This window comes from Oncorhynchus clarkii, chromosome 25, assembly GCF_045791955.1.
Source record: "Oncorhynchus clarkii lewisi isolate Uvic-CL-2024 chromosome 25, UVic_Ocla_1.0, whole genome shotgun sequence".
Taxonomy (NCBI): Eukaryota; Metazoa; Chordata; class Actinopteri; order Salmoniformes; family Salmonidae; genus Oncorhynchus; species Oncorhynchus clarkii.
This window is the reverse complement of record NC_092171.1, coordinates 11,046,115-11,070,831: the sequence shown is the minus strand read 5'-3', so window position 1 is coordinate 11,070,831 and position 24,717 is coordinate 11,046,115. Positions and strand designations below refer to the sequence as shown.

The window sequence follows — 24,717 nt, the reverse complement described above, 5'->3', positions numbered from 1 at the left end:
TCAAATGCTTTATGATAGCATCATCTCCTGTAGTAACAGTACCTTTCCAAACACAATTACAATTAAAATTAACAAAGATACAAAATATTGCTAAAGTGAAGAAAATCAGCTCAAAATTGTAGGAGGAAATGCCCCTGCAGCAGGGAGACTTACGGTATTATAATATATTGTAGATAACATTAATATAATTTGTGTATTTACAGTATCAGTACACATGCAAATGGAAGTATATGCTAGGGATTGATCTACACTGAGTGAACAAAACATTAACAACACCTTCCTATTGAGTTTCCCCCCTTTGGTGGTGGACCATTGTTGATACTCAGGGAAAACTGTTGAGCTGAAAAACCCAACAGCATTGCAGTTCTTGACCCAAACCGGTGCACCTGGCACATACTACCATACTCTGTTCAAAGGGACTTAAATCTTTGGTCTTGCCCATTCACCCTCTGAATGACACACATACACAATCCATGTCTCAATTGTCTAAAAATCATTCTTTAACCTGCCCCCCCCCCCCCCTTCATCTACACTGAGAAGAAGATTTAACAATTCACATCAATAAGGGACTATAGCTTTCATCTGATTTGTCTATGTCACTGAAAGAGAAGGTGTTCTTAATGTTTAATACACTCAGTGTAATGATGTTATAGATTCTAAGTGGTTGATTTTTTAGGGAATTCATTTATGCTCTATTTATACCTGCAGATCATCACAGCAGCCGAAGTTGCTGTGCAGAGGGAGGAGATCCTCCGAGCATCAGGCCTCATCCCTGAAGAGAGGGAGGACATCCGCCTCACAGCCAGTGTCCCTGCACAGAGGGAGGGGATTCTTCCAGCAGCTACTGCAGCTACTGTCACTGTGCGAAAGGAGAAGATCCTCAGAGCATCAGGCCTCATTTCTGCACAAAAGGAGTTGATCCACCTGATGGCCAGTGTCACTGCGCAGAGGAAGGGAATCGTCCCAATGGTCAGCGTCCCTGCGCACAGGGAGGGGATCGTCCCAAAGGCTAGTGTCCCTGCTGAGAGGTTGGAGATCCTCCGAGCATCAGGCCTCATCCCGCCACAGAGGGAGGGGAATGTCCGAACAGCCAGTGTCCCAGCACAAAGGGATGGGATTCTCTCAGCAGCCAGCATCACTGAACAGAGGGAGGGGATTCTTCCAGCAGCTTCTATCACTGTGCCGAAGAAGAAGATCCGCAGAGCATCAGGCCTCATTCCTGCACAAAAGGAGTTGATCCACCTGATGGCCAGTGTCACTGCGCAGAGGAAGGGAATCGTCCCAATGGTCAGCGTCCCTGTGCACAGGGAGGGGATCGTCCCAAAGGCCAGTGTCCCTGCTGAGAGGGAGGAGATCCTCCGAGCATCAGGCCTCATCCCGCCACTGAGGGAGGGTATCCTCCAAACAGCCAGTGTCCCTGCACAGAGGGAGGAGCTCCTCCGAGCATCAGGCCTCATCCCATCACAGAGGGAGGGTATCCTCCAAACAGCCAGTGTCCCTGCACAGAGGGAGGGGATCTTCCGAGCATCAGGCCTCATCCCGCCACCAAGGGAGGGTATCCTCCAAACAGCCAATGTCCCTGCACAGAGGGAGGAGATCCTCCGAGCATCAGGCCTCATCTCTGAAGAGAGGGAGGAGATCCTCCTCACAGCCAGTGTCCCTGTGAAGAATGAAAACATTCATCCACAACCACCTTCCATCATCCCCATGTTGGCACCACTGCGGAAATGGGATGGTGGAGCGTGTACTCCACCTGTGGATTTCTATTCCAAGAGAAGAGGTCACTTAACCTTACCTAATTAGTAAAGAAATTACTATTGTGAGAATAAGTTGTGATAGATCAAATGTATGGCTCGTGTGAGTGTATAGCTGTAATACTTTCATGCATTTTCTACATAAAAATGTTTAGCTCCATTGTACTTTTACATTTGAGTCATTTAGCAGACACTGTTATCCAGAGCGAGTCTATACATTTTCATACTCCAGTAAATCTCTCCAGGATTTCACATGGATTTTTTTCATATTTGCGGATAAATATGCTAGATTTTGCAGCGACAATCATGACATTTTGCATTGCAATATGCAATTGTTTTGTCCAATTTGTTGCAAAAATGTGCTGACAAGGGAAAAAACTGTGTTGATGTGTCGCTTGATTGAACCATATTATGCAGTAAATGTGCGGTGATTGGTTGAAATTGCGAGCCCTCTTTTTGTACTGTGGTAATTGTCAGTTCTATGCGATAATATTGTGATGTGACTATTTTATGCAGAAATAGTTTGGTTATTGGCCCTCACATAATATGCAGGGAATTGTTCATTTTGCAACCAAAACAATGCGGTGGCAGAGTCCTGGAGTAACCTCCCAGTAATCCCTGTGACTGCGTGTAGGTTAAGATTGGGTTGTAAACAGAGTATCAGAGCGAGACGTTCCTACCTGTCAGCTAGTAATTGTTCTGTATGGTGACATGAGCAGAGTGGCCTGACTTCTCCCACTTATTACAGATGTCCGACTTAGATATGTTGAGCATCCTGCTATGATGTCCATCACCAAGCCGGAACACTCCGATGCCAACCCTCAGTTCCAGACTGGCACCCGGCCGGTAGCTGAGCCCGAGACCCCTGCTGTTCACAATAACAGTGGAGGCTGGCTCAGGTGGGTCTTTGGGAGTGGAAGAGCTAATAAGAAGGAGGTTCATCTACCTGAGGACAAAAACAGATCTGTAAGGAACTGGTTATTAACACTATATTCTATGTAGAGACAATTGAGTGGATTTAAAAAATAAAAATAAATTGTGGCTTGCTTCACATTGCTAATCTCTTCTTCCTCAGATTGTCTGGGATCCAACTCTGCACAGATGGGTTAACAAAACTGAGCCCAAGGCTGAAGTACACACTTCAATTAAATTAAATTAAAAACAGTGAACAACCATTGTATTTCAACTGTGCTAATATTACCAACAATTTGGAAAATGTGTTGATGTGTTTTACAGAACAAGTGTGTACCACCACCTCCACCGATGGGGACACATGGATATCAGGGGAACACTGGCAGTGTCCCCAAAGGAGTGAATCCCTACTCTATGAAAGCAGGTGAATATTGCTTTAGAATACATGTGGTCTAACCAAGACTGTGTCAGCGAATCATAGATGTCCCTGGTGGTCTCCTCGCTAACACCTTTCCCACTGCCAGCAGGTCTATGGGGCAGCAGATACCCCACAATGCATTACAATGATGGGACCAACTCAAAGCCTACAAGCCATGGGGCTGGACTGCTTCCTAGACAGCTCTCTGGCTTGCTCCCTCCTTCACACTTTGACCTCATGGCACCAATGGTTGTGCCACCTGACACTCTACCCTACTGAGGTATGACTCTGGAAAATCCTTCCAAATTGTATCCATTCATCATTAACTGTGATTTGACTTTCACATCGCAAATGGCTGAAGTAGCAAGGATGTTAACTATTTTTTCATTTTTGTCCAACAGGCCATTTTCCCAAATTGGATTTGCCATACATAGATTTTTTCAGCATTAAAAATGTATTAAAATATGATCTTTTAATTAAATATCTCCTTTGTGTCCTCATGTTCACATGAATTTGATGTGTTCTATCATCATTTACAATTCTTATTGCTTCTGCATTTACGTTACTTACTGTACAGACAAATAAATATTATATGCATATATTTTATTTTAGACATTACAAAAACATTTTTTCATGCTTTCTGGATTTCTTACATTTACTTACTGTACAGGAAAGTATATTTTATACACATATTTAAACAAAACAAAAACATTTATTTATGTATTCCGTAGACGGCGGCAGGGTAGCCTAGTGGTTACAGCGTTGGACTAGTAACCTGAAGGTTGCAAGTTCAAACCCCCGAGTTGTTGTTCTGTCGTTCTGCCCCTGAACAGGCAGTTAACCCATCATTGAAAAAAAGAATTTGTTCTTAATTAACTGACTTGCCTTGTTAAATAAAGGTTAAAAAAAGACACAACAAAATATATTTAGATGCATTTTCAATTCCTAAATGTCAATATTTTTATTTTCTGTGCCACGTGTTTATGCCCATTTATGTACATCCTGTATACACCTCACACACATGGTCAGGGGCTTAAAAAATAAGAAAACAGTAACAGAGTTTACATTTTTGAGTTTGCATCCCAATATGACACTTTAAATATTTCACAGAAGACTGAAATGTAACAAAACACCTATTGTGTTTATTGAGATGTACACTGAGATGCTCAGTTGGTCAATATTTCCCTCCAGTGATTCCCCAACATCTTGTCAACATGGGACCCAAAAATGGAGCAGATATCTTATACCAACCTATCTAAATAGACATGTATCCATAACAAGGCCTAGGAGGCCCCTATACTGTCCAAAAATCTCTCCAAAATGTCATATATTTTAAAGCATCTTTATTTTCATGCATATAACTTGGCCCAAAAAAATTGGGGGGGATCAAATTCACATTCTTTTGTGTAGACAATCATTTTTATGATTTCATGACTGTTTGATAGTAGGTCCCTGAATGGTCAAAAACCTCTTCAAATAGAAGTATGTTTGTAGCACAAAATATCTTACAGGAAGGCCCTCTCACTCTCTCATCATGTCACAAGCAGACAGGCTCCCAGAGGCAGGGCCATAAAAGGCCCCATCTTACTCAGCTGCCGCTGTCCTCTCCAACAGCCATCAGCACAGAACAGCATGAATCAAATCAAAGTATATTTGTCACATGCGCCGAATACCGCAGTGAAATGCTTACTTACAGGTTCTAACCAATAGTGCAAAAAAAAGGTATTAGGTGAACAATAGGTAGGTTAAGAAATAAAAACAACAGTAAGAAGACAGTGAAAAATACAGTAGTGAGGCTATAAAACTAGCGAGGCTACATACAGACACCGGTTAGTCAGGCTGATTGAGGTAGAATGTACATGTAAATATGGTTAAAGTGACTATGCATATATGATGAACAGAGAGTAGCAGCAGTGTAAAGAGGGGTTGGCAGGTGGTGGGATTTCTAATCCCTTGATATTATTGTAGGATCGGATTTTAATAGCTAACTTTTCGATGGCCATAATAAATAGATATGCCGATAGTGGACAACCTTCTTTTATGAGAAGTAGCCATTATTTACTATTGTCACATGTGCTCCCTCTCCGGCCTCTAGGTCACCAAGCTGTTCGTTATGGCGCACACCTGTCACCAGCCTTACACGCATTATGACACTCACCTGGACTCCATCACCTCCTTGATTACCTGCCCTTTATATGTCCCTCCCTTTGGTTTCTACCCCCATTAGTCATGGTTGCTGTTTCATGTCAGTGCGCTGTTTGTGTTCCTTGTTTGTTCATTTATTTATTAATTAAATGTATTCATTCCCTGAACTTGCTTCCCGACTCTCAGCGTACATCCGTACAACTATTTTTCACCTACGGTTACTATACATGATTTTAACCCATTTTATAAGAGATTGTCCAAAATTTAAATGTTCCAGGCATTAATATATAAACTCCAGGCGTACTTTATGAAAAGCCTTTTAAAAGTCAGCTATGAATAGCAGGCCTGGTTTCCCTGATTTTTCATAGTGTTCTATTGGTTGCAGTACTTGCTTTATATGATCTCCAATATATTGTCCATGTAAAAAACCTGTCTGATTAGAATGAATAATGTCCAACAACACCTTTTTAATTCTATGCGCTATACATTTTGCTAGCATTTTTGCATCACAACACTGAAGTTTAAGGGGCCTCCAATTTTTTTATGGACTGGATCTTTATATTTACCACTTTGAATCGTGTTTCAGTAATAATGAAGGAGTGGTTAAAACATGATAATAACGGTCCTCTGAGGATATCAAAAAAGGTTTATCAGAGTTATTGACCTCACAAGAAGTCAGATTCAAGTAACTTACATTGTGGTGCTGAAACTTGAAGCAGCAGCCACGGCACAAACAATTGGAAATGGACAGCTCATGGTGCTGAAAGTATGCAAATTTGAGTAAACATCATTCATTTTAAACGTCTTCATTTTAATTAGGGATATGTGTTGGAGCCTATTTCTTCCTATTTAAGAAATAAGAGGCAGGCCTACCGGTTTGACTGATGAAATTAGGCTATCGGCTGCTATATCCATAGATATGTTAGTCAATTCCTCCACCCGCCATGCACTCTTTAAATAGCCCACCTCTGTGTCTGTTAAGACTTGAAGTTAGTGTGTATGAGAGGGTATGCCATAGGCCTACCTTTTCTTAAAGAAAAGGGCAAAAAGTACAGGCCTACCCACTATTAGTTTAATATTTCGAGGAAAATGAAACAGATGTGATTATATACAGTTATCTATAACAACACTTTGGTCCGCGATTCTTAATGCTAGAAACAAGCTGTAAAATAGGAATAACTGGGAAAGACGTGACTCTGATGCATATGGGGATATTGTTGTTTCATTTGCTTTGGATATAATCGAATCTGACACTATCAATTGATTAAGCTATTCACACTCTGTACAATAAAATACATTTAAACCCAGACAGCTTTTAGGGAAACACTTGTGACCTCTCGTTGGGTTAAGCCAAGGAAGAAGATTAGCCAGCAGTTGAAGCTTACATTTTTCTGCGTCAGTAGGCCTACTCGGTCTGGGGTGGAAAGGTAGGCCTAACTTGAAAGTACAATGCTCAGATCCCTACGGACGTCTCAGAGTTAATTATTTACAAACAGGGACAGTTTCGTTGCAAATAACACACACTGTTTTGGCATTGTAGAAATATAATAAGATGAACACATAGGACTATCTCTCTGTCTATACTGTCATTTCAGTCATTTGTGATTTATTTAAAACGTTTCTACTAATACTGTATGGTAACTATTGAAGTCCACTCTGTACAGCACACTAAATGTGTATCTCTTTCTCTACAATTAAGGAGATTTTAAGATATTTTGTTGTTTGTGATGGTACTCTAGGTGCGAGGGACATCCTGTGCCACCAGTCAGTTGATGGTGGATGACCTTCTGACCCCGTGCTCGCCAGGTGACCCGGCAGCCATAGAATTGACCTGGATGGATGTGCCTAGCGACAAGCTGCTGGAGCCCATCATCTGCATGGTGAGAAACACACATTCACAGCACAGACCCACTCACATTCACTGCTCACAAACATACTGGAACATGCTGTTTCAACATACACATCCAGGCATTTCAAACTGACTCTCACATTTGTGTAATTTCTGAACCATGCTCATGATTTTGTTTGTCTTCTGTGTGTGTCCCTCGGCCCTCCAGTCTGACATGCTGTGCTCACTATCCACCACGCAACCCACAGTCAACATAGAGGTCTTATTCAAGGTCAGGAAGTTCACAGAGGACTTAGAACAGGAGGGTTGAGAGGTCCTGGTTGGCAGGGGCTTTACTACTCCTTACTCAGTCGCTCCTATCAAGACCCAACTCCAGTCAAATAGTAGCTACAGTATTACAACAGTATTACAACACTACGAACCTGCATTGACAAGAATGATGGAGCATTTTAACTTACACACAATTGTTGTTTTTTTGCATATCCCAACTCCCTCTGAGACACCCACAAGTGCCTTATTTTTTCACTTTGTCGGCTCCGGTATTTGAGCCAGCAATCTTTCGGTAACTGGCCCAATGATCTAAACTTGAGGCTACGTGCCGCCCCTTAGTGGGTCTGCAGGGTGACTCCCCTAGTGGGTCTGGAACCCAGGTCAGCAGCACTACATTGCTGTGTGTCTGTATAGTTCAGGGTATATTGGTTTAGTAATACTCAATTCAGTTCTGTTTCCAGAGGGGATCTCAATGCTGTTACACGTAGCCACGATCACCAAGCTACCCTGACTTAATAAAACCTGAATTCAAAAAGAACAAGATGTCCTGGTCATTATTTTATTTTTTACTTGTATTATAGTATACCCACATTTCTGTCCACAACTTTTGAATCAGGTAGTAATTCAACAGATACATGCACTGCCTTTCCAACTGATGTCAAGTTCCAACACAAATATTCATTTGAAAAAGCAATAGACTTTCACATTGTAGGTCTGTTGTTTAAACAAGGTAATCATAATATATGACATTTAGCAGATGCTTTCATTCAAAGCGACTTACAGTCATTTTCACATACATTTTACGTATGGGTTTCCCCGGGAATCGAACCCACAACCCTGGTGGTGGGATCGGCATGCTCTACACAGGATCATCATTTATACTGTAATATGTGTTCATAACAGGGAGTGACATTGATAATAAGTCTATAGCAGTGTAATAAGTGTTTATAACAATGTACAGCACATCTACCAACACACCGATGCGTTTCAAGAGCCTACACTATTTTGTTTCAGAATCCTCAGACCCCTGACAGGGAGGACCATAGGGGATAGTCCCATCTAGTGGAATGGAAATTAAACTATTATGACAGATATTATTTAATAAAGAATATTGAAAACCTAAATTACTTTTCAGAGATCAGAGAAACTTAACAGAACGCATCTTGAAACAGAAAATATGCCACAATTTGTGAACGATGGATTTTGAATTTGAAGCTTTTTGCTCGATTTGGAACCGTTAATGTCGCTGATTTCATGAAGCTCTCCTGCGCATCAATTACTTCACGAAATCCCGCAACGTGAAAGCGCCAGAAATAAACATCGCGAGATTGTAAATATGTGTGAGAGTCAGAGATCTGAAAGCAGACGCTTTCATCCAAAACGATTTACAGTAATGCGTACATACATTTTTTCTTTTGGGTGGCCCAGGGAAATTAGACTTTTTCGAGCACTTTCTTTGTAATACTGTATGTATTCAATCATTTCGATTTGATCACTTCCCAATGGGCACATAAATCAATTCAATGTTTATTCCACGTTGGTTCAACGTAATTTAATTGAAATTACATGGATATTGTGTCACAGTGAATTGTATAATCTGCAGTCAATTTCATTATGTTTTCATGTGCCATGATTCTGACATTTGACATATGATCCTCAAAGGATTAGGCTAAATAGTTTCAGTGGTGCAGTCGGTGTAATCTCAATTCAATACGATGTGCATTTACTGTACATATAGCCAATATAGCTATTAAACCCATGTTCAATGACTTTAATCTGTGACGCAAGTGGACAATTATGTTTGTGACGTTCCATGGAACCCACTGTGTAGTTTAAAACTCGATTCTGATTGGCTTGCAGGTCATTCTACAGTGTAAATCATAAATGAAAACGTGCTTTTATATCAGTGTGACAGATTCACAATACCGTGTCTCAAACCGTACCGCGCTTTTATCTGCCTAACGGTATCTTCAAGCAAGACTGGTTAGGCCTTTTGGATAGCTTGTCCAAGGTAAGAATATGCGTCAAGCTATAGCCTACTTTTAATGTTTTAGTTTCCCGAACTCAAGTTACTCCAGTCAAGTGATTAATCGTAAATGTGTTGTTTTGACTGAGCAGTCCAATGGCCAATGCTGTTTTTGGACTATGAGACCCTCGGCTATATACTATGATGAGCCAATAACACGCATAGTTTATGCATTAGGCATTGCACAAGTCAGTGTCTAGGTCAGAATATAAAGTAGCTATTTCCGTTAACTCAAATTACTCAAGTCAAGTGATTAATCGTAAGAGTTAGTTGTTTTGACTGTCAAAAAAATAACTTTGATGGAATATTCCAAATTACAATGGCAATTATGCATCACAAATTCACATTATTACTTGTATTTCAATGATTCATCCAGGCCCAAGACATAAAGTCGCCTGAAAGCTGTGTAGCAATAATTCCAGCTTCTGACCAAGAATCATGGATACCTTTCATGTGATTGGTGTTAAGTGAGAAAGAATCCTGAAGATGGTCCAATGGGCATGGTCTGAAGGCTCTCGTCATCTCAGTATGTTGAACCACCTGATTTCTTGCAGGCTTGAGATTCAGATCCTGCTGAACATTAAGCATTCGATTAACCACATGCAGGGGACGCTGAACACCATGCAGGGGCAGTGTATTGAGTTGCAGACTGCCATATCTAAGGTAGTGTCAGATGAGTCTCAGATACAGAAGAATAAGTCTATGATGGTATGGTGATAATGATTGAGATGGTGATTATAATAATGATGACTAGTGGTACCCCACCCTACGGGCGGAAAATCATTGGATCTGATTAATTCAATTCAATGCAATTCAATCTTTGAGGACTGCAACCATAGAAATACAGTTTATTTACACTAATAATAAGCTATTGTCAACTTCCCGTCTATGCTTATCTTGCTCATTGCTCACTGTTACCCTGTGTGTGCAACTATTATTGATTTCTCACACAAAAATAATTTGGTTGCAAATGTACCTGGGGCCACGTAAATAATTGTTAGGCTACTCATTTTGAATGAGTGGCAACTTGTGTGACCATAAAAGTCTGTGTGCGACTGGGGACAGTAAAATAATTTGGTTACTGACCTGCCCTACATCATAGAAGGCCCTTCAAGTCGGAACTAGAAAATTTGGACATTTCTGACTCTCTGACTCGCTAAGTCGTTATGGAATGAGGATTTCAGGTTTCCCACTTGTGAAGTATCAGAATCAACCAGTAGGAAGCTCTACGCTAATAACTTACATTCATTTTAACTCTGAGGTTCCAAGTTTCCGAAAGCATGTGAATGCGTCAATAATTGCCATGGTAATTTTGAATGTTCAGTCAGTGAGCATTATGGGTCCTACATACTTACATCAAATGCTTTATGATAGCATCATCTCCTGTAGTAACAGTACCTTTCCAAACACAATTACAATTAAAATTAACAAAGATACAAAATATTGCTAAAGTGAAGAAAATCAGCTCAAAATTGTAGGAGGAAATGCCCCTGCAGCAGAGAGACTTACGGTATTATAATATATTGTAGATAACATTAATATAATTTGTGTATTTACAGTATCAGTACACATGCAAATGGAAGTATATGCTAGGGATTGATCTACACTGAGTGAACAAAACATTAACAACACCTTCCTATTGAGTTTCCCCCTTTTGGTGGTGGACCATTGTTGATACTCAGGGAAAACTGTTGAGCTGAAAAACCCAACAGCATTGCAGTTCTTGACCCAAACCGGTGCACCTGGCACATACTACCATACTCTGTTCAAAGGGACTTACATCTTTGGTCTTGCCCATTCACCCTCTGAATGACACACATACACAATCCATGTCTCAATTGTCTAAAAATCATTCTTTAACCTGCCCCCCCCTCCCCTTCATCTACACTGAGAAGAAGATTTAACAATTCACATCAATAAGGGACTATAGCTTTCACCTGATTTGTTTATGTCACTGAAAGAGAAGGTGTTCTTAATGTTTAATACACTCAGTGTAATGATGTTATAGATTCTAAGTGGTTGATTTTTTAGGGAATTAATTTATGCTCTATTTATACCTGCAGATCATCACAGCAGTCAAAGTTGCTGTGCAGAGGGAGGAGATCCCACGAGCATCAGGCCTCATCCCGTCACAGAGGGAGGAAATGCTCCGAGCATCAGGCCTCATCCTGTCACAGAGGGAGGGTATCCTCCAAACATCCAGTGTCCCTGCACAGAGGGAGGGGATTCTCCCAGCAGCTAACATCACTGTGCAGAGGTTGGAGATCCTCCGAGCATCAGGCCTCATCCCGCCACAGAGGGAGGGGAATGTCCGAACAGCCAGTGTCCCAGCACAGAGGGATGGGATTCTCTCAGCAGCCAGCATCACTGAACAGAGGGAGGGGATTCTTCCAGCAGCTTCTATCACTGTGCCGAAGAAGAAGATCCTCAGAGCATCAGGATTTTGGATTTCTATTCCAAGAGAAGAGGTCACTTAACCTTACCTAATTAGTAAAGAAATTACTATTGTGAGAATAAGTTGTGATAGATCAAATGTATGGCTCATGTGAGTGTATAGCTGTAATACTTTCATGCATTTTCTACATAAAAATGTTTAGCTCCATTGTACTTTTACATTTGAGTCATTTAGCAGACACTGTTATCCAGAGCGACTTACAGTAGTGAGTCTATACATTTTCATACTCCAGTGAATCTCTCCAGGATTTCACATGGATTTTTTTCATATTTGCGGATAAATATGCTAGATTTTGCAGCGACAATCATGACATTTTGCATTGCAATATGCAATTGTTTTGTCCAATTTGTTGCAAAAATGCACTGACAAGGGAAAAAACTGTGTTGATGTGTCGCTTGATTAAACCATATTATGCAGTAAATGTGTGGTGATTGGTTGAAATTGCGAGCCCTCTTTTTGTACTGTGGTAATTGTCAGTTCTATGCGATAATATTGTGATGTGACTATTTTATGCAGAAATAGTTTGGTGATTGGTCACATTTGTAAGCCCTCACATAATATGCAGGGAATTGTTGATTTTGCAACCAAAACAATGCGGTGGCAGAGTCCTGGAGTAACCTCCCAGTAATCCCTGTGACTGCGTGTAGGTTAAGATTGGGTTGTAAACAGAGTATCAGAGCGAGACGTTCCTACCTGTCAGCTAGTAATTGTTCTGTATGGTGACATGAGCAGTGTGGCCTGACTTCTCCCACTTATTACAGATGTCCGACTTAGATATGTTGAGCATCCTGCTATGATGTCCATCACCAAGCCGGAACACTCCGATGCCAACCCTCAGTTCCAGACTGGCACCCGGCCGGGGGCTGAGCCCGAGACCCCTGCTGTTCACAATAACAGTGGAGGCTGGCTCAGGTGGGTCTTTGGGAGTGGAAGAGCTAATAAGAAGGAGGTTCATCTACCTGAGGACAAAGACAGATCTGTAAGGAACTGGTTATTAACACTATATTCTATGTAGAAACAATTGAGTGGATTTAAAAAATAAAAATAAATTGTGGCTTGCTTCACATTGCTAATCTCTTCTTCCTCAGATTGTCTGGGATCCAACTCTGCACAGATGGGTTAACAAAACTGAGCCCAAGGATGAAGTACACACTTAAATTAAATTAAAAACAGTGAACAACCATTGTATTTCAACTGTGCTAATATTACCAACAATTTGGAAAATGTGTTGATGTGTTTTACAGAACAAGTGTGTACCACCACCTCCACCGATGGGGACAAATTGATATCAGGGGAACACTGGCAGTGTCCCCAAAGGAGTGAATCCCTACTCTATGAAAGCAGGTGAATATTGCTTTAGAATACATGTGGTCTAACCAAGACTGTGTCAGCCAATCATAGATGTCCCTGGTGGTCACCTGCTAACACCTTTCCCACTGCCAGCAGGTCTATGGGGCAGCAGATACCCCACAATGCATTACAATGATGGGACCAACTCAAAGCCTCCAAGCCATGGGGCTGGACTGCTTCCTAGACAGCTCTCTGGCTTGCTCCCTCCTTCACACTTTGACCTCATGGCACCAATGGTTGTGCCACCTGACACTCTACACTACTGAGGTATGACTCTGGAAAATCCTTCCAAATTGTATCCATTCATCATTAACTGTGATTTGACTTTAACATCGCAAATGGCTGAAGTAGCAAGGATCTTAACTATTTTTTCATTTTTGTCCAACAGGCCATTTTCCCAAATTGGATTTGCCATACATAGATTTTTTCAGCATTAAAAATGTATTAAAATATTATATTTTAATTAAATATCTCCTTTGTGTCCTCATGTTCACATGAATTTGATGTGTTCTATCATAATTTACAATTCTTATTGCTTCTGCATTTACGTTACTTACTGTACAGACAAATAAATATTATATGCATATATTTTATTTTAGACATTACAAAAACATTTTTTCATGCTTTCTGGATTTCTTACATGTACTTACTGTACAGGAAAGTAGTGGTTAGTGGTTAGAGCGTTGGACTAGTAACCTGAAGGTTGCAAGTTCAAACCCCCGAGTTGACAAGGTACAAATCTGTCGTTCTGCCCCTGAACAGGCACTGTTCCTAGGCCATCATTGAAAATAAGAATTTGTTCTTAATTAACTGACAAGGCAATTGTTAAATAAAGGATTAAAAAAGACACAACCGATCACGTGACCCTTGAACGAGATGGCCGCATGAACTAAGAGCTCCGCACAAGTAGTTTCCAATTCCTAATCTTACCTCCACTCCAAGTTCACACTCATTTAGCTTTAGCAAGAAAAAGTCATGGCGGCGACACTACAGGTGACATTTTTACCCGGACTCGAGTATTAGCGACGGAAAAAGCCTCCAAGAAGAAGCTAGCTTCAGAAAAAACTAGCGCCATTAGCCAGGAGCAAGAGAACCCGCTCCCCCACGAGGCACAACGAATGCCAAGCTCGCACTCTGTCGAAGACATCCTTTCTGAGTTGAGATCCCAACGTACAGAACTAAACACTAAATTAGATGCCATTAATTCTCAGCTCAGTGCGATAGGGGGCAAGGTGACAATCCTGGAAAACGCTTTGCCTGACATCAACAACAAGATAACCATAAACGCGGGGCGCCTGGACGAGGCAGAGGGGCGAATCCTATCCATGGAAAACTTATTGACAGATGCCATGGAAACAATAGCATATGCTAAAAAGAAAATCGAGCATCTGGAAGAGAAAACAGAGGACCTGGAAAACAGGGGGCGAAGGAATAATTGTGTTCTATTCAATCTGGGCGAAAAAGAAGAGGGAAACATGCCACTGATCCGCTACCTGCAAGACAAACTTCCCGAGTGGCTCCACCTGCCCACCGACAGGCCCATAGAACTCGAGAGAGCTCACCGAGCACTGAGGCCCCCACCAGCAGCCAGACAACCAGCGCGCCCAATCACCATACGTTTCCTGAGATTCACCGACAAGGAACGAGTCCTACAGGCGGCGAAAAACAACACCATCACAGTGGGAAACGCCAAACTCGCTTTACACCAGGACCTGTCAGCTGGAATACGCCGAAAGCGCCGAGAATTCGACGAAGTGAAGAAATACTCCATTGACCGAGGCATCTTCAGGGGATTCAAATACCCAAACGAGCTCAGGATTCTTCACCAAGGAGCCTTGCGACACTTCAAAACTCCCGAAGAGGCAAAACGTTTTTTGAAAGACAATCCTGGCCAATGAGAAACAGACCAATGACTAAATGCGATTAATGCCATTACTAAAGGAGGTAAGACGACATATAGCCGATATCCAGAGATCCACCCCCTAAATGTCATTATAGCCGTCCAATTTATACTTATTGTCCTTTAACTGAGAGGGATGGGCTGTATAGCCTAACCTAGGCCTACTAATGTTTCAGCCTACTTTTATTTCCCTGTTTTTTTGTTGTTGCTATTATTACCTGGGGTTCCCTATGTCCCTTGGGGGAGGCATATGTAGGCTGGGCTATTGATTTTATTTTTCTCCCCTCTTTTACTGGGGTCTGGACGAGGGCAACTGTGTTATTTACTCAATGCGGGGTGGAGAGGATGAGTTATTTCTTTGGTGGGGAGAAGGAGACGTTGTGCGTTGCTAACTGTTCCCGGTTTTTGTTTTATTCGGAACACAGAATTGAGACTGAGCGGGGGGGTAATAGATCCAACGGGATGTGTCGAGTTGTTTGGGAACTTGGCTGGGGTGTTCAGAGATTATTATTTTATGTACATCATTTATTTTCCTTTTATGTGAACGCAGCTGTAATTACTATCCACTTTTACCCAGCGATGACTTGCACTAAAGTTCGATTACTGCTCGATGACGATGACTAGTACCTTAAATCTATTGACATGGAACTGCCATGGTCTAGGGCATGCAATAAAAACGAAAAAAGATACTATGTGCACTAAAAAAGGAAAAAGCAGACATTGCGCTATTACAAGAGACACACCTCTGTGATGCTGAACATGCCAAACTCCGCAGAGCTTGGGTGGGACAGGTGTATTTCTCATCTTTCAAATCAAACAGTAGAGGCACAGCCATACTTATCCATAAAAATGTTCCATTCATAATTGACAAAAACATATCTGATCCGGAGGGGAGATTTATTTTGATAACTGGGTAATATGGTCAACCAATTACTATATTAAACATATACGCCCCTAACACAGATACTCCTGCCTTCATGTCAAAAATTATAACCCTGTTCAATGAGCATTGTGTCTCCTTTGGCGTGGTGGCCGGAGATTTTAATTGTACCCTTAACCCAACCCTAGACAAATCATCTCAAGTCCCCACCACAAATCCTAGATCTGCAAAGATGTTGAACTCTCTTACTAAAGAGATGGGACTGATAGATATCTGGAGAGAGAATAATAGCTCATCTATGGACTATACATACTACTCTAATGTCCATAACACCTACTCCCGTATAGATTACATTTTTATCCCAAAGAGTTTCATAAATTCAGCCACATGTACAATCGGACCCATAGCACTTTCAGATCACGCCTTTGTCCACCTCTGCTTTGACCTCTGCAAAAACATCCAAAGAGTGAGACAGAGCTGGAAATTCAACACCTCCATGCTATTAAATGACGAGTTCCATACATTGGTAACTACATGGATAGACAACTACACACAAGACAATAAAGACTCTCCTGTTTCTCCGGCCACAATGTGGGACGCTGCTAAAGCCACACTAAGAGGTCATCTAATTGCATATGCTTCCTCTAAGAAAAAAGCAATGGAAGCACACAGGCTAGATCTTGAGAGGGAGCTGGAATGCTGTGAAAAAATACATAAACAATCCCTAGACAGCACCTCCTGGAGTCATCTTAAAGCAGCCAAAGCCAAACTGAATTTGGACTACACTCGGGAGATAAAAAAAAAAGTTTTCTTTACTAAACAGAAATACCATGAGTATAGCAATAGGCCCAGTAGATTGCTTGCTTACCAATTAAAAAAGGAGCAGTCAGAGCGTACAATCATGGCTATCCGAACAGCAGAGGACGAGGTCACATATGACCCAAAAAAGATCAATTTAACTTTTCATGATTTTTACTGCAAACTATATACCTCTGAGAGAAAACACACAGAGGCAGAACTCCACTCTTTCCTAGAGGGAATCTCGCTACCTAAACTATCAGAGACCGACCAGGAAGATCTCAACTCCCCCTTCACTCCTGAGGAGATCCTGGAGGCAATTACCTCCATGCCACCTAATAAGTCCCCAGGCCCAGATGGATTCCCCAGAGAGTTCTACAAAGCTTTTTGGCCCCAGCTCAGCCCTATCTTCATGCCAATGCTGGAGGATTTTTGCAAAAACTGAGTTTTCCCAGACTCAATGCACACAGCTCGCATTACAGTGTTGCTAAAAAAGGACAAGGACCCCCTATCCTGCTCGTCCTTCCGGCCCATAAGCTTGTTGGATTTCGACTATAAAATAATTACCAAATTGCTCGCCAAAAGACTAAACACTCTTCTTCCCAAAATAATAAAAGCGGACCAAACTGGATTTATTAGAGACAGATACTCTTCTGATAACATTCGCCGTCTTTTTGATATTATTGATCAAGTAAAAGCACAAAAGACCCCTGTCCTGCTGGCTTCACTGGATGCTGAGAAGGCGTTTGACAGGATGGAGTGGAGCTTTCTGTTTTCAGTCTTAGAAAAGTTCAATATGGGCCCAAATTTTATTAAATGGATCAAATCACTATACTCTCATCCAAATGCCATGGTGACTACTAATGGACTGAACTCTGACAGATTCCCTCTGGAACGGGGCACAAGACAAGGGTGCTCGCTGTCCCCGCTGCTCTACTTGTTGGGGGCGGAGCCTCTGGCAGAGCTGATAAGGAGCAATCCAAGTATTATGGGTGTTTCTGCAGGTGGCCTGCAGCACAAGATTTCGCTTTACGCGGATGATGTCTTGCTCTACATATCCAACCCTGAGAAATCACTCCCTCTCATTTTAGACACAATTGCTCAGTATGGCAAGTTTTCAGGTTATAAGATCAATTTTAACAAATCCACTGTCTGCCCTCTCAATATTACACTCACCAGCTCTATGAAGACACTTTGTCCTTTCCAATGGAAAACACACGGGTTTCAATACCTCGGGATCTTCATAACACCAGATCTGAATAGCCTTTTTAAGGAAAATTATCTTCCACTCCTGGATCGAATCAAGAACGATCTCCAAACCTGGATCTCCCTCCCAATTAGCTTAGTAGGAAGAATTCATGTAATCCGTATGAACGTCCTCCCTAGACTAAACTACTTATTTCAGATGCTCCAATGCTATCTCCCAGTTTCCTTCTTCAAAACAACTAACCAAAGCATCACCAAAATTATATGGGGCAATAAAAAACCTAGGATCAAGTTTTCCACTTTATCAAAACCTGAATCTAAAGGTGGTCTTGCCCTTCCCTCCCTTCAACTGTACTACTGGTCTGCCCAAATCCGCAACATGCTAACATGGATCACAAACAGACAAGAGTCAACGTGGATTCAGATAGAAGCCCAATCCTGTGGTTCATTGCCCTTAAGTTCAATTATATTCATTAATAACTTTAGTGAAGTGGGCAACATAGCCAAAACCTTTGCGATTTACAGCACCCTACTAGCGTGGAGGGACTGTAAGAAATACCTGGGCATTTCCTCCCAAATATGTTCTCACTCGCCTATAGTAGGCAACCCAGACTTGCCAAAAGCCCTGAGGGATGCCAACTTTAATCTTTGGCATACTCTAGGAATCAGGACCTTTTCAGACCTATTTCATCAGAAAACCACTACACTGAAATCCTTTCAAGAGCTCTGCAGTGAATTCGATGTGCCAAGATCCCATTTTTTTTTTTAAATATCTTCAAATTAGACATGTAATTTCCTCATTTACCTCCAAGAGGAGGTTTAGAACTCAGTTGAATGAAGTTGAAACCCTTCTTGTCACAGCACAATCCATTAAAGGCAAAATATCTTACATCTATAGACTCCTTTCTGAGAAAGGAAGCTCCTCCTTTACTCCTTTGAAAATAATCTGGGAAAAGGACCTTGGTCTGACTATCAGTGATGAGTTATGGGCGGAGGTTTGCGACAGGGTATACTGCTCCTCTACCAGTGTAAAAATGAAAGAATCTAATTACAAATGTTTGTACAAATTTTATTATACTCCTTTGAGACTCCATAGAATGAAAACAGATATGTCTCCTAACTGTAAAAGATGTACCTCTGAAAGCGGAACCTATATGCATGTATTTTGGAGCTGTAGGGAGATTGCCAGATTCTGGCAATCTGTACATACTGCTGCACAGAAAATACTAGAGGTACAGTTTGATATGACCCTGTGTATCTATCTTCTTAATGCCCAGCAGGACTTTGTTCTTGATCCTGACAGAGAAAATTTGCTTATGACTATTACATACTTTGCTAAGAAATGTATTCTTCTATTGTGGGCCTCTAATACCCCTCCTACATTTAAAATGTGGATTGACCAGATTGTTGACTTTCTTCCTCTTGAAAAGCTCACTTATGACCTCCACAAGAGACAGCCCAAGTTTGATAGACTCTGGTCTCCACTATTCAACTATATTTCAAACTGGACAGAGTGAACGGGGTGACTAGGGAAATGTGCAGATACATGTTGTGTAAGGTACTGTAAAACCTAAAAACGAATTATTGGCCCGTCGTCTCAGCGAATGCTTGAAATAGCTGATAAGAACCTTGATAGTGCTGCTGCAAGTGTTATATGTTTTTTTTATTTTAATTTCGTTTTTGAGTAGGTGTGCGTAGGTGTGTGTGTGTATGTATATGTGCGTATGTATGTACGTACGTATGTATGTATATATATATATATATGTACCAAGGAAAATATATAGATTAAGAAAAATAAATGCTTTTATTTGACTTTATCATTCATTTTAATTGTATTTTAATTTTTTCAAAAGTATTATTTTTTTTTAATTTTTTTTTTTTAAAGCCTGTCACATCTGTGAATGTGGAATGTGTTTTGTTGGTTGATTGAAAAACAAGAAAACTTAATAAAACTTTAAATTGAAAAAAAAAAAAAAGACACAACGAAATATATTTAGATGCATTTTCAATTCCTAAATGTCAATATTTGTATTTTCTGTGCCACGTGTTTATGCCCATTTATGTACATCCTGTATACACCTCACACACATGGTCAGGGGCTTAAAAAATAAGAAAAAAGTAACATGTCAGATAGAGTTTACATTTTTGAGTTTGCATCCCAATATGACACTTTAAATATTTCACAGAAGACTGAAATGTAACAAAACACCTATTGTGTTTATTGAGATGTACACTGAGATGCTCAGTTGGTCAATATTTCCCTCCAGTGATTCCCCAACATCTTGTCAACATGGGACCCAAAAATGGAGCAGATATCTTATACCAACCTATCTAAATAGACATGTATCCATAACAAGGCCTAGGAGGCCCCTATACTGTCCAAAAATCTCTCCAAAATGTCACATATTTTAAAGCATCTTTATTTTCATGCATATAACTTGGCCCAAAAAAATTGGGGGGGACCAAATTCACATTCTTTTGTGTAGACAATCATTTTTATGATTTCATGACTGTTTGATAGTAGGTCCCTGAATGGTCAAAAACCTCTTCAAATAGAAGTATGTTTGTAGCACAAAATATCTTACAGGAAGGCCCTCTCACTCTCTCATCATGTCACAAGCAGACAGGCTCCCAGAGGCAGGGCCATAAAAGGCCCCATCTTACTCAGCTGCCGCTGTCCTCTCCAACAGCCATCAGCACAGAACAGCATGAATCAAATCAAAGTATATTTGTCACATGCGCCGAATACCGCAGTGAAATGCTTACTTACAGGCTCTAACCAATAGTGCAAAAAAAAGGTATTAGGTGAACAATAGGTAGGTTAAGAAATAAAAACAACAGTAAGAAGACAGTGAAAAATACAGTAGTGAGGCTATAAAACTAGCGAGGCTACATACAGACACCGGTTAGTCAGGCTGATTGAGGTAGAATGTACATGTAAATATGGTTAAAGTGACTATGCATATATGATGAACAGAGAGTAGCAGCAGTGTAAAGAGGGGTTGGCAGGTGGTGGGATTTCTAATCCCTTGATATTATTGTAGGATCGGATTTTAATAGCTAACTTTTCGATGGCCATAATAAATAGATATGCCGATAGTGGACAACCTTCTTTTATGAGAAGTAGCCATTATTTACTATTGTCACATGTGCTCCCTCTCCGGCCTCTAGGTCACCAGGCTGTTCGTTATGGCGCACACCTGTCACCAGCCTTACACGCATTATGACACTCACCTGGACTCCATCACCTCCTTGATTACCTGCCCTTTATATGTCCCTCCCTTTGGTTTCTACCCCCATTAGTCATTGTTGCTGTTTCATGTCAGTGCGCTGTTTGTGTTCCTTGTTTTGTTCATTTATTTATTAATTAAATGTATTCATTCCCTGAACTTGCTTCCAGACTCTCAGAGTACATCCGTACAACTATTTTACACCTAGGGTTACTATACATGATTTTAACCCATTTTATAAGAGATTGTCCAAAATTGAAATGTTCCAGGCATTAATATATAAACTCCAGGCGTACTTTATGAAAAGCCTTTTAAAAGTCAGCTATGAATAGCAGGCCTGGTTTCCCTGATTTTTCATAGTGTTCTATTGGTTGCAGTACTTGCTTTATATGATCTCCAATATATTGTCCATGTAAAAAAACCTGTCTGATTAGAATGAATAATGTCCGACAATACCTTTTTAATTCTATGCGCTATACATTTTGCTAGCATTTTTGCATCACAACACTGAAGTTTAAGGGGCCTCCAATTTTTTTTATGGACTGGATCTTTATATTTACCACTTTGAATCGTGTTTCAGTAATAATGAAGGAGTGGTTAAAACATGATAATAACGGTCCTCTGAGGATATCAAAAAAGGTTTATCAGAGTTATTGACCTCACAAGAAGTCAGATTCAAGTAACTTACATTGTGGTGCTGAAACTTGAAGCAGCAGCCACGGCACAAACAATCGGAAATGGACAGCTCATGGTGCTGAAAGTAGGCAAATTTGAGTAAAAATCACGTCTTCATTTTAATTAGGGATATGTGTTGGAGCCTATTTCTTCCTATTTAAGAAATAAGAGGCAGGCCTACCGGTTTGACTGTTGAAATTAGGCTATAGGCTGCTATATCCATAGGTATGTTAGTCAATTCCTCCACCCGCCATGCACTCTTTAAATAGCCCACCTCTGTGTCTGTTAAGACTTGAAGTTAGTGTGTATGAGAGGGTATGCCATAGGCCTACCTTTTCTTAAAGAAAAGGGCAAAAAGTACAGGCCTACCCACTATTAGTTTAATATTTTGAGGAAAATGAAACAGATGTGATTATATACAGTTATCTATAACAGCACTTTGGTCCGCGGTTCTTAATGCTAGAAACAAGATGTAAAATAGGAATAACTGGGAAAGACGTGACTCTGATGCATATGGGGATATTGTTGTTTCATTTGCTTTGGATACAATCGAATCTGACACTATCAATTGATTAAGCTATTGTAACGGTCTTCTTGGTGAGAAGGAGAGTCGGACCAAAATGCAGCATGTCGATTGCGATTCATGTTTAATGAAAAAACACACTAACCACAAACACTACAAAAACAATAAACGTAACGAAAACCGAAACAGCCTATACTTGTGTAAACTAACACAGAACAAGGACATCAGGACACTAAGGACAATCACCCACGACAAACTCAAAGAATATGGCTGCCTAAATATGGTTCCCAATCAGAGACAACGATAAACACCTGCCTCTGATTGAGAACCAGACAGCCATAGACTTTGCTAGATAACCCCACTAGCTACAATCCCAATACATACACACCAGAACCCCAGGACAAAACACACCACAATACAAAAACCCGATGCCACACCCTGGCCTGACCCAATACATGAAGAAAAACACAAAATACTTAGACCAGGGCTTGACAGCTATTCACATTCTGTACAATAAAATACATTTAAACACATACAGCTTTTAGGGAAACACTTGTGACCTCTCGTTGGGTTAAGCCAAGGAAGAAGATTAGCCAGCAGTTGAAGCTTACATTTTTCTGCGTCAGTAGGCCTACTCGGTCTGGGGTGGAAAGGTAGGCCTAACTTGAAAGTACCATGCTCAGATCCCTACGGACGTCTCAGAGTTCATTATTTACAAACAGGGACAGTTTCGTTGCAAATAACACACACTGTTTTGGCATTGTAGAAATATAATAAGATGAACACATAGGACTATCTCTCTGTCTATACTGTCATTTCAGTCATTTGTGATTTATTTAAAACGTTTCTACTAATACTGTATGGTAACTATTGAAGTCCACTCTTGTACAGCACATTAAAGGTGTATCTCTTTCTCTACAATTTAGGAGATTTTAAGATATTTTGTTGTTTGTGATGGTACTCTAGGTGCGAGGGACATCCTGTGCCACCAGTCAGTTGATGGTGGATGACCTTCTGACCCCGTGCTCGCCAGGTGACCCGGCGGCCATAGAATTGACCTGGATGGATGTGCCTAGCGACAAGCTGCTGGAGCCCATCATCTGCATGGTGAGAAACACACATTCACAGCACAGACACACTCACATTCACTGCTCACAAACATACTGGAACATGCTGTTTCAACATACACATCCAGGCATTTCAAACTGACTCTCACATTTGTGTAATTTCTGAACCATGCTCATGATTTTGTTTGTCTTCTGTGTGTGTCCCTCTATCCTCCAGTCTGACGTGCTGTGCTCACTATCCACCACGCAACCCACAGTCAACATGGAGGTCTTGTTCAAGGTCAGGAAGTTCACAGAGGACTTAGAGCAGGAGGGTTGAGAGGTCCTGGTTGGCAGGGGCTTTACTACTCCTTACTCAGTCTCTCCTATCAAGACCCAACTCCAGTCAAATAGTAGCTACAGTATTACAACACTACGAACCTGCATTGACAAGAATGATGGAGCATTTTAACTTACACACAATTGTTGTTTTTTTGCATATCCCAACTCCCTCTGAGACACCCACAAGTGCCTTATTTTCTCACTTTGTCGGCTCCGGTATTTGAGCCAGCAATCTTTCGATAACTGGCCCAATGATCTAAACTTGAGGCTACGTGCCGCCCCTTAGTGGGTCTGCAGGGTGACTCCCCTAGTGGGTCTGGAACCCAGGTCAGCAGCACTACATTGCTGTGTGTCTGTATAGTTGAGGGTATATTGGTTTAGTAATACTCAATTCAGTTCTGTTTCCAGAGGGGATCTCAATGCTGTTACACGTAGCCATGATCACCAAGCTACCCTGACTTAATAAAACCTGAATTGAAAAAGAACAAGATGTGCTTGTCATTATTTTATTTTTTACTTGTATTATAGTATACCCACATTTCTGTCCACAACTTTTGAATCAGGTAGTAATTCAACAGATACATGTGCTGCCTTTCCAACTGATGTCAAGTTCCAACACAAATATTCATTTGAAAAAGCAATAGACTTTCACATTGTAGGTCTGTTGTTTAAACAATGTAATCATAATATATGACATTTAGCAGATGCTTTCATTCAAAGCGACTTACAGTCATTTGCACATACATTTTACGTATGGGTTTCCCCGGGAATCGAACCCACAACCCTGGTGGTGGGATCGGCATGCTCTACACAGGATCATCATTTATACTGTAATATGTGTTTATAACAGGGAGTGACATTGATAATAAGTCTATAGCAGTGTAATAAGTGTTTATAACAATGTACAGCACATCTACCAACACACCGATGCGTTTCAA

General features: G+C 40.9%; 1 protein-coding gene across 1 annotated transcript; it reads left to right on the top strand.

Moving 5' to 3' along the window:
* The first annotated feature begins 14,058 nt into the window (after positions 1–14,058).
* Positions 14,059–24,242, top strand: LOC139383793 (vacuolar protein sorting-associated protein 4B-like). Its single transcript, XM_071128363.1, has 3 exons — positions 14,059–15,123; positions 23,358–23,498; positions 23,676–24,242. The coding sequence occupies exons 1-3, from the start codon at positions 15,097–15,099 to the stop codon at positions 23,775–23,777; spliced, it is 270 nt and encodes an 89-aa protein (XP_070984464.1). The 5' UTR covers positions 14,059–15,096; the 3' UTR covers positions 23,778–24,242.
* Positions 24,243–24,717: the final 475 nt, after the last annotated feature.